The sequence below is a fragment of the Peromyscus maniculatus genome, chromosome 1 (genome assembly GCF_049852395.1).
Source record: "Peromyscus maniculatus bairdii isolate BWxNUB_F1_BW_parent chromosome 1, HU_Pman_BW_mat_3.1, whole genome shotgun sequence".
NCBI classification, from domain to species: Eukaryota; Metazoa; Chordata; class Mammalia; order Rodentia; family Cricetidae; genus Peromyscus; species Peromyscus maniculatus.
The window spans coordinates 8,322,446-8,333,083 of record NC_134852.1 but is presented as its reverse complement, the minus strand read 5'-3'; the positions used below and the strand labels follow the sequence as shown (position 1 = coordinate 8,333,083).

The 10,638-nt window shown below is 41.6% G+C and overlaps 1 protein-coding gene across 3 annotated transcripts; it reads right to left on the bottom strand.

Moving 5' to 3' along the window:
* Nucleotides 1-2,092: 2,092 nt before the first annotated feature.
* Nucleotides 2,093-7,691, bottom strand: LOC143272832 (leukocyte immunoglobulin-like receptor subfamily B member 4A). 3 transcript variants are annotated; one of them, XM_076569042.1, is made up of 11 exons: nucleotides 7,545-7,681; nucleotides 7,369-7,404; nucleotides 6,886-7,170; nucleotides 6,445-6,747; nucleotides 5,393-5,428; nucleotides 4,514-4,633; nucleotides 4,219-4,303; nucleotides 4,106-4,143; nucleotides 3,828-3,880; nucleotides 2,491-2,646; nucleotides 2,093-2,414 (listed from the first exon to the last, which is right to left on the bottom strand). In XM_076569042.1, the coding sequence occupies exons 1-11, from the start codon at nucleotides 7,576-7,578 to the stop codon at nucleotides 2,343-2,345; spliced, it is 1,218 nt and encodes a 405-aa protein (XP_076425157.1). In that variant the 5' UTR covers nucleotides 7,579-7,681; the 3' UTR covers nucleotides 2,093-2,342. The 3 variants fall into 3 exon arrangements, with proteins under 3 accessions (XP_076425157.1, XP_076425148.1, XP_076425167.1); XM_076569033.1 differs by having other exon boundaries at nucleotides 2,093-2,646; nucleotides 7,545-7,685; XM_076569052.1 differs by lacking the exon at nucleotides 4,514-4,633 and having other exon boundaries at nucleotides 2,093-2,646; nucleotides 7,545-7,691.
* Between the last annotated feature and the right edge of the window lie 2,947 nt (nucleotides 7,692-10,638).

Sequence of the window (10,638 nt, the reverse complement as noted above, 5' to 3'; positions counted from 1 at the left end):
TTGATCTATGGGCACAAGTACCTTTGTGCTCCCAATATCCCCTCCTTTCTAATTTTTAAAAGAAAAGTGGTGGGTCATAGAGGCCAAGTTTGAATGTGCTTCCCTAATGGTTAGTCCCATAAATACAAGGAAGTATAAGAGAATTACCAGACTATTTAACAGAGGACCAAAGACAGAGGAAAGAGATCTTAACCAGAATTGCCACTCAAAGGTCCCTTGAGAGATTTTGTCTCTCTTTATATAAATCTTTATTTTTACCATCAATAGAATGATGAAAATCTGACACATTAAAGCAACACACGAGAGGAAGTTGTTAACAATCAAGATTATGCTTGAGTAACAAGTACAGATTCGTTTATTTCTATTGTGGCCCTCCATTCATCATCTCTTAATAAATTTCTGCTGTTATTTTGCTGTAACATGAGCAGTTTTACTAATCATACAGGCATTATCTAATGAGCACTAAATGCAACAGGATTTTCTTCCTGGACTTTCTTGCTAAAAATCCTTTTCCAGATTCATAACTTTTGCTTTTGCTGTGATTCACTGAATTTAACCCTGACCATATGTGTGTTTATTGGATTTGAGCCTGGTGGAGTAACCAGTAAGTACACAACCAAAGGCAATGAAACACTTCTGATTTGGATCATTTTATGTACACCTATGGCTCATGGAATATTGAAGGAGGGAGGTGGAAATATTGTAAGAACAAGATCAAAGCATTTGCTGTGAGATTGTGCCTCCTAGTGATGTCAGTAGCTATGCCCACAAAGTCTCTTTAACATGATTTCCTAAACATTACCTGAACAATGTGGTTGGAGAAAAGCCCATGAGGACTCATCCCTAGACACAGAGACACACAGACACACACAGAGAGACACACAGACACACACACACACACACACACACACACACATACACAATAATTGTAGGCAACTGAGGAATGCTGAGTATGGGAGAAATAGTGTACTCCAGGGAAAAGCACACCAGTTGGTTATCTAAAACCCAATATTCAGGCCTGAAAACATGCATACATGGAATAATAATAAATAACACATGGACTGAGCAGGTTATATTTTGGAACATATATGTATATACCTATACATATATGCATGCAATAACATTGTGGAAGACAAGGGAGGCTTGTAACAGCTACAGGATTGACAATGTTTCTGTGATGTGAAACAGTGTCTGTTGGATGGAACCGGGATATTTCACCCATTAACTCACAGTAGCTGTGAGCTGCTGGCACAAGCCTTGCAGAAGGTGAAGCCAGTCAGGACTCTAGCATGGAGAGCAAAGGGGCTCATGAGGCCTCAGATCTAGCCAAGGAGCTGTTGGCAGTTGATACCTGCTAGGGCCAGAAAAGTCACACTCCCTCAATCCATGCATCAAGGATCATTGCAGAAGAGGAAACAGAAAGATGTATGAGCCAAAGACAGTGGATGACTACAAGGAAATAGTGTTTTCCAGACCTAGCAGGGCAGATGCAGTGTTGAGCTCACAGTGGTTATGGCAACATGCAAAGACCCGCACAAGCTCAAGCCAAACCAAATCCCAGCATGGAGAGGGCAGATGAACATGAATTCCACCCCTACCTGAGAAGCAGTTGGCATTTGATGGCTTCTGGAAGAGGGAAAGTCAGTTTTCTTTAAGGATGTGAGTCCTGATAAGTCGATCACACTCCATTTGAAGACCACGCATCTTAGAGTATATAAGTAGTACCAGAAACTCCCTCCCTCTCCCTCTCCTTGTCTCTCCCTTTGTCTCTGTCTCTGTCTCTGCTGGGAATGAATCCAAAGGCTTCAAAAGGGGTAGATAAGGTCTTCTATTGGTGCCTCCTGATTATCTAGGATGAGTGGCCATCATGCAGGGCCAGTGGTTTCTCTTAAATTACCATTCCCACCTCCATGCTTTTATCTGGGATAGCCTGGTTTTAACATTCTATATTCTCATTATAATATATAAGGCCATTGATTTTATAAACATTTTCTTTTCTTCTGTATTTATTCATGGTTCTGAAAGTTCAAGTTTCATAGATCAATGTGTCCTGGCTACATTGTCATTCAAGTCACAGCATTTTCTCACTTCATTTTTTCTCATTTCACTAATTGTTTATTGAGAAGGATTGGCTTTATTTACAAAATGTAAGGTCACTGGTTATCTCTGACCAAAGAATCAAGAGGGCACCCAAAGTTCTGAGAGTCTCTTGATGATACATGAAGTATGCATGATGCCTGACATTCATTATACAGAGTGCACTAGGAACAAATAGTATCTCAGATGTCCTTAGTTTCTGTCTGTGGAATGTGGGGTCAGAGTCTTTTTTCTTTTATGGCTTCTTACTGGTATTCCAGTGTCCTTTTACATAACTGGGCATAGGTCACATCCTGCGGTTCCTTGGATGTAGTAGCCTGGAGTGGGACAGAGTTGGAGGAAGGTATGTGCTTGGCACTGGCAACTTCTGGAGCTGGAATGAACAGAACCTACCTGAGGGTACATCTCTCTGTTCTCTCCTGATTGATTATTCTTCATGTCCAGTACTTTTCCTGACAGTGGGGAAGGAGAGGTACTTCCTGCTCTATGAAGCCTGGAGGGTTTCACCTGGGCATACACAATTCTCTGGGGTTCTTCATCAGATGGGTTCTGCAGCAAAGAGGCAATGAGATGGATAAAGTGACTCCTAGTTCCATTCAGGATCTCCTTTAGACATAGAGAGCCTTTAGAAATTTAATTCACATCATATCATTACTAATGGAGTCTTCATAGGCTTCCTGAGACCTTGGGGAATCTGCAAGTGTCCTTCCCATAGTTCTGGCCTGTTATCCTCACACTAACTCCTGTTTTCCCAGATCCAGCAACATTTTCATCCTCCTGTCTGAAGACCTTGGAACCTTCTGTATTTTCTGCTGGTTAATTAGGTATCTGTGAGGACCTCTTCGGGCATCTCCTCAGAATATACCCAGTAAAAGTCTTCCCTTGTGATTCACATTGGCTCTGTGTGCCTCACAGTACATCCATTTTCTCTGTTTCCTTTTTCCTAACAGCACACCACACCACAATCATTCTTTAGTCATACACATCTCATTTCTTAGCCTTGAGGTGAGCTTGGAGTGGATGAGGAACTCTGTTCCTTGATGTGTTTGCAGCCCTTAAGGAAAGCTATAACAAGAAGATGCTGTATGTGGTAGCTTATAGTGCTGTAAGCCTTAGTTTTGTAAATGTGCCTACTTTTCTGAGTTAGTGCACAATGCTTCCATTATTTCTTTGTATATCTGTTCTAAGCACACATTTCCTAACACTTTGGAATTACTTGCTCTTTCTCTAAAGCTTCCCTCCCTGCCTTGTGGCTGCCAGCCATCACTTAGCTGATCTTTATCTTGGCTCTCCTCAGACATGGCTTTCACTCCATTTCTCTTCTCTGTTTCCTTTTTTTCCTCCAGGAAGCTGCTGAGATTTACAGGTTACCTTTGTTTTTTTTAAACACTAATAAAATTGTTCTCAAGCTTAAAATAAAGAGGCTCTCTGTGGATGACAGGGTGAATGAGTATAGGAGGATCTTGAGAAATGAGGGTGCAGTGACTCATATGTCCTTTCAAGTCTTTAGACACATGCTAAGCAACAGACAGATGACACACATCCAGAAATGAGACAGGAGAAAAGGGTCATGTAGTCGTAGTGATACCAAGAAGAAGAGATCATAGTTCATAGAGACAAATTCTGCCAGAATGGAGGGATCAGCTGTGACTGATACTGCCACAAAGAGGGAGTAATAGACCAAATTGGGCCATAAGCTCTTATCACTGTGAATGTGGCAGCAGTCTTACCCAACTGTCCAGCTCTACACTCTCCTCAGGTTGTGGGTCCATCGCAGAAGCATCTGTCAGGTTAGAACAAAGGAGTTATCTCTTGGCTATGGAATCTCTCAGTCTCCTAGACCCATGCCCTTGTCCCACAAGGAGAGAGAGTACCAGGGAGTGTGATGAAATCTCTGGGTTCATAGTGAAAGTTCAGTCCCTCAGAGTGTTGACCCCAGACCCTTCCTATCAGTCTTGTGGTGTCAACATTTAGAGCATCTCCCTCCCCAAGGACCTCTTATTCTCACCCTGGTTTTCTTCCTTGATGGCAGCATCTGGGCTGGATCTGAGGAGACAGGGATTATCAGATAGCAGTGAGGTCTATGGCAGGTGGGAGTCTGGGTCTCTGGGCAGGAGTTACCTCTTCTGAGGGACTCTATCTCTGGCTGTTGGGTCTGTATCCCCTTCAAGAAGTTGCAAGTTGGTCTCCCTTTGGTCTGCATGAACTGAAAAAGTATAAGCTAGTTGGATGGGAAGGCTCTAACAATAGAAAATTTCAGAGGAAGAAATGGGATGTAAATAACATCCTGTAAGTATACAAATACTGCAGGAGATGGAAAACCTTACAAAATATTTGAAAATTTCACCGATCTGAAGGCTACATGTTTTATTTACTCACCACATCCATACACCCAAGTCACTATTACCCTACTTACCTGCCTTCTTCTCTTTGCCTTTACACTGATGTCGGAAGAGGATGAGAAGAATAAGGAGGAAGAAAAGCAGGAGGAGGGTGACCAAGACTCCAATCAGAACCTTCTGGTACCTTCCCAATCCTTAGGCACAGTTGGCATGGTGCATGAAGAAAAGATGTTATTTACCCAGGCACCTATTTTATGCCCAGCCCACTCATAGACTCCGTCCTCACAATCATGCAGCATGGAACTCTTTCCATTACCCAGACAGAAGGATTAAAAGAGCTGGGGTTTGAACCCTACACCTGACTTTCAGCCTTGTCCTCACTACAAAGGATGAGGTACTTGTTCTAGAAAGAAAGTTCCAGAATATCCTGCCCTAACTATGAGTCTTTTCCAATGTAGTGTAGTGTGTCACCATTCTTGTGGCAGAGGGGACATAGTCATTCCAAAACTGGTGTCTGATGGATGAGACTCCTGTTCATTCAGGAGGTCACAGCCAAGGACAGTACAGGAAGTAAATTGAAGGTCTGGGCAAACAATATCCTTTATACTTGCAGAAATCAAGGTAAAGACTCAGAGAAGGTGATTTTCCTCAAGTCTGGATCTCAAAAGACCATTGTGATTTTCGTTCACTATTCAGTAAAACTTGTCCAGGAATCTACATGCTAGGAAGAAACTCCATTAGGGAATTCAAGGCTCCAGTGAATGAGAGGTTGGTGTTAACAAGGGTATGGGATCTAGGTAGAGAGATATATTGAGGCCGTGGCTATGTGAGGAACAGATTATCTAAGTGGGGAGCAATCAAGTACTTTCAATTTATGAACTTCAGAGGAGGCTTCACCACCCCACAATGATCCCACTCTTTCTGTATCCACTGGCCATGAGAGCTCTACTTACCATTCTCAGTGTGGGTGGGAGACTGGTCCTTGGATTCTGCCAGAAATAGAAGGAGAAGTAAGTATTTGGACTTCAAGCACTTGACTATGGCCTGTCACTTTCTACATCAATCTGGACTTTAAGTACTTCCAACTTGCTATCACCTTGTTAGAGATCAGATTTTGTGCCTCTGGATTCCTATTTGTCTGTCAAGATCACAGCTCAGGTCCACCAAGACTCAATAAAACATAGCACTGAAGGTAAGGAAAGGATTGAGACTCTGAGGGACACAAAACTTTCTGATTGAGTCTGTGCATCATTTTTTTACCACAAGCCTTTGATAACCAGCTGTTATCATGAGGCTGTGCCCTTCATTTATGGAAATAAAGATAAACAGAAAATGAGGGACAGAGGATGCCATTGCAGACTGTTCACATTAGGTTTTGCTAACTTAATACAAGATAGAGTCATCAGGGAAGAGGCAACTTAACTTGGAAATATGCCTCCATCATATTGACCTGTAGGCAAGGGTGTGGAGGCATTTTAATGATTGCCTGATAGTTGAAGTGGGAGTGAGACAGCCAAGCCCACTGTGCGTGGTTCTAACTCTGGGTAGTTGGACCTTGATGATATAAGAAAATATTCTGAGAAAAAACACTGGAGAGTAAGCCTGTAAGCCATGTTCCACCATGGCCTCTGTTTCAGTTCCTGCCTTGAGTGCCTACCTCTAATTACCTTCATGATGGACTGTAAACTATAAGAAGAAATAAAATCTTTCTTCCACATGTTACTTTAAATCATGGTGTTTCATCACAAAAATAAAAACTTAAGCAGGACAGAGACAATGTCTGATCACTCCATATACTGTCTATTCTCAAGCCTTCCTGCTAAATTTCAATGAGTCACTGAGGGGAGTAATTGCATCAGGGGATTCTTAAGGCTGGTGCTCTATGAGGTATGAAATTCTTTGGGACTTTTGAGTTTCATTATTTTACTTTGAGGTTAGAACGCTTCTCAGAGCAGATCCCTGGGTGACACTCTGCATTAAGAAAGGTAGTATCAGGGGTTCTTACCTGAGACCAAGAGGTGAAGGGAGTCACTTGATTTTGACCACAACTGGGGATGGTTCCTAAAATAGCCATAGCATCTGAATGTACCATTGTGGATGATGGTCACAGGGTCCAGAACAAAATGAGCTTGAAACTCCCTATTGGCACTTGGCGGTGATTCCAGGGTCCATTGGAGGTGGTGCTTTCCTTCCTGGGTCAGAATAAATCTACCAAATCCCAGTGATGAACTACACTGCATGGTTATGGTCTCTCCTAAGGTCACAGCAGAACTGGGCCAGACAGACAGGCTTGGTTTATCATAGGCTCCTAGGATACAAGGGGAAGTGAAATGAATTTAAGCTTCCCACATTGTACTGCAGGGTTGGGCTCTGAAAAAAGTACCCTGGAGAGCTGAACTCCTTCTGAGTGGAGAGCCTGTGCTGGGAACCCTGACTCTTCACTCACCTGTTAGCACCAGTTCCAGGGTGTCACTGTGCTCTGACCAGCCAGCAGGGCTCTTATAGTAACACTTATATATCCCTGCAAAGTAAACTGTCATGTGTTGGATGTAGAACTTAGCCTTGTCCAAGATTTCCAGAGGGTATTGTCTGTCCCAAGGATCCGTGCTTCCCTTTTTAAGCAAATGGTACTCCTTGGCCTCCCAGGACCCCTGACACCAAATAGTAACAGGTGCATTTGAGGCAATCACAGAGTGTGGCTCAGCCCAGATTTTGGGCTTTGTGAGGGTTCCTGCAAGGAAATCAAAGGTTGAGTCCTGGTACAATTCTCCCTCAGACACCAAGTCTTAGTAGGGCACTAATGGGCATCACAACATTATCCATAAACTTTACAGATCCCACATTGTGAAGAGATGACCAAAAGGAGAGCAAAATGATGTCTGGTATCCAGAGTGAAGGATAAAATCTTGGGATGGATGGAAACACTCACCTGCCAGGACTGCAGTCTTCTGTCCCACACTCAGTCCTGAAAGAAAATTCACTCTGAGAGATTTTTCAGTCTGAGAGACAGGGTCAATATCATGGAGTTTCCAGATTCAATAAGACCTGTGTTGGAATAGGGTTTCTTACAGACTTGAGTGTCCACTCTGCCTCTTCATATCTTACCAAGACACAACAGCATTCTGAGCATGGGGACCATGGTGAGTCGTTGTATTTTTCTTGCTTGTGCTCCTGGGGAAGCCTAACCATATTCTGCAGAAACATCAAACAGGCTGTTTTCAGCCTGGAGGCAGGTCCTTCCTGTCATGGGTTTGCCACATCAGTACTATCACCAGCTCACCACAAGAGGAACTTCTCTTTGTTCCTCAGTGCAGGACTTTTGCCAAGTACTCCGCAAAAAGTACTTGGCAAAAGTCCTGCACTGAGGAAAAGTACTTGCACTGAGGAAAATCTTTAAGAAAAAAAAATGGTTTTTTCCTCTATTCATCAGAGCTTTCTGTCTGTCCTGTGTGTTTTCCAAGCCAAAAAAATAAGCATTCACTTGTCACAGCATGTCATTTCACAAGGAGAAACAATTGCAGACCCCAAATATGCAAAAGTAGTATTAGTCAAAATCAACAGTATGGTCTAAGAAAAGATTCATTTATGCTGTTACAAGGAGAGGCCATAATCTCAAGGTAGGTCCATAGACTCAAGTCAAATATTTCCTAATGGCTCAGGTCAGACTCTGCTCTCTTTCCTTCCTAAGCTCCAATGGTCTTCCACAACTTTAGTCACAATGTCTTGATTCACAGCACCCAAGTACCAACATTTTCTAATTCTGTTCCCTCTTACTGGTTGCTGTGAGATTGACCCTTTGCCTACTTGTTTGCATTCTCAAAAAGTTACTCTTATGTTGAGACCATCAGGCTTAAGTTCTCCTCTGATAAGATAAAAAGGTAGATTATTGAATCAATTACAAAAAGGAACTACTTGTTTTAAATTAAATAAAATAAGTAATGACTTTTTTTGTCTGAAATTGTCAAATGTTAATGGACTGGACATTGTTAATTTACATAATGGAGTTTTTGTCTGAATCTGTCAAATGTTAATAGACTAGACATTGTTAATGCAGTTCTTGACTGTATATATTGTATAAACATTGTTTTATTAGTTATAAGCTTCCTTAATTATTTAGACAAAAAAGTGGAAATGTGGTGATATTGTGTTCCTCCAAATATATTGTACACCCTAATAAACTTATCTTGGTTCAGAGAACAGAACAGCCACAAGACAGACATAGAGGCCAGAAAATGATGGCATACACACCTTTAATCCTAACAATCTGGAGATCCATCCAGATTTCTAAGAGTTCAGTCCCACTGGAAACAGCCAGTCATGGTGACACATGCCTTTAAACTCAGGAAGTGATGGCAGGAATTAGAAAGGTATATAAAGCATGAGGACCAGGAACTAGATAAAGGCTTGTTAAGCTTTTAGGCTTTTAGCAGCAGTTCAGCTGAGACCCATTCAGATGAGTACTGAGAGGCTTTTCAGTCTGAGAAAACAAGACCAGCTAAGGAATTTGTGAGGTGAGGTTGGCTGTGGCTTCTTCTGTTTCTCTGATCTTTCAGCATTCATCACAATACCTGGCTCTGGGTTTATTTTTATTAATAAGACCTTCTAAGATTTGTGCTACACTCCTCCAAGATCCTTAACTTAAGTACTATCTGGTACCAGAAGTAATAAGTTCAGGTTCTAGGCATAAGAATGTAGACACCTTTGGCTTTATTATTCTGCTTGGAAAAGGAATTTTCCACATCCCAATTAAACTTTGGTGACTGGCTGCTTTCATCCCAGGGACATAATATCTACAAGTGCTGGGAATGCCTGCAAGTTGTGGTAATCTATCCCCTGAGGATGACATGAAATACAGATAGGGTTTCCCTATTTCAATTACAGTGGCTGCGATGTCCCACTATGTTTTTCACAGGACTAGTCATAAAATTTATTAGGGATGATGGAAGGTTTTGCAATACTTTGGCCCATGCTGGTATTATTCCTTGCTAAAGAAGAAAGATGAAATAGAATGAGGTACAGGTTTTGTCTGGTGGTATAGCTATATAAAATTTCCCTGACTTCATTAAGGAGCCACTTATCAATTCTTTGGTTTAGTAATCAAAATTAAAGTCACTGGTTCACCACATCATACTTGGGTGGCATTGTATTTTTTTTTTGTCAATGGTGCTTTATGTAATGTATAACATGGTTTGTTCATGTTACTCCAGTTAATGTTCCCATAATACTGCACCTTTAACACTGCACTCAACTCCTCTTGGACTGGAGGAGTGTCTCCAAAATGGGCTGAGAAAACCCTAGTTAAACTATCACCAATCACTATTCTCCATTAACCTCTATAATACCTGGAAGACATAAGTAGTTCTTGAGTGTCCAGAAGAGATAACATTTGTAGTTCATCATATCATATAATTATCATTAGATAAATCACAAGAGATATGTTTTGTTTTAAGACAATCAGGAACACAGTAGCCAGAACTTTCAATAACATGAAGAATGTTAAATTTCAAATAGCTGGTATGTTCCCAACACACACTGTCTAAGCCTATTCTCAGTAAGGCATGTCTCCCAGCAATGAAGTTGGGCATTCAGTATATTTCAGAAGGTAGGATTAGGCTTCAGCATCCCAACAGGATAAACTATGCAAGGAATACATTCATTGCACATCTTTCACATTGCTGACCCCCAATCACCAGACATTTGTGGTGGGATATTGTTTTGTAGGCTGTGAATATGTGTCACTCTGATTGGTTGATGAATAAAACTCTGATTGGCTAGCAGGTAGGAAGGAAGTATAGGTAGACAAGCACATGAGGAGAATTCTGGGAAGAAGAAGGACAGAGCTGAGATTCACCAGCCAGACACAGAGGAAGAAAGAGGACAAGGCAGAACAGAGAAAAGGCACCTAGCCACATGGCTAAACATACTAAAATATGGTTTAATTTAAGTGTAAGGACTAGTCAGTAATAAGCCTAAGCTAATGGCCAAGCAGTTATAATTAATATAAGCCTCTGTGTATTTACTTGGGGGACATGAGTGAGAGAGATTTGTCCTGATTGCTGGCCAGCTGGGACACAGGAAAACTTCCAACTACATTTGGCTGCCCAATGTAGAGCAAGAGTTTCCACCTAAAACCACAGAAAGTTATAAAAAGAAAATTCTAAAAAGGAGCAAAAAGCAGCTGTCTATTTTTGTCTCTCAT

Excerpts from the sequence above, each read along its gene's own strand:
- LOC143272832 (XM_076569033.1), bottom strand. The coding sequence starts at position 7,578 with ATGGTCCCCATGCTCAGAATGCTGTTGTGTCTTG. Across the intron at positions 4,304-4,513 it reads AGGCAAAGAGAAGAAGGCAG|TTCATGCAGACCAAAGGGAG; the intron begins GTAAGTAGGGTA and ends ATACTTTTTCAG. Across the intron at positions 2,647-3,827 it reads GTGTAGAGCTGGACAGTTGG|AACCCATCTGATGAAGAACC; the intron begins GTAAGACTGCTG and ends TCTTTGCTGCAG.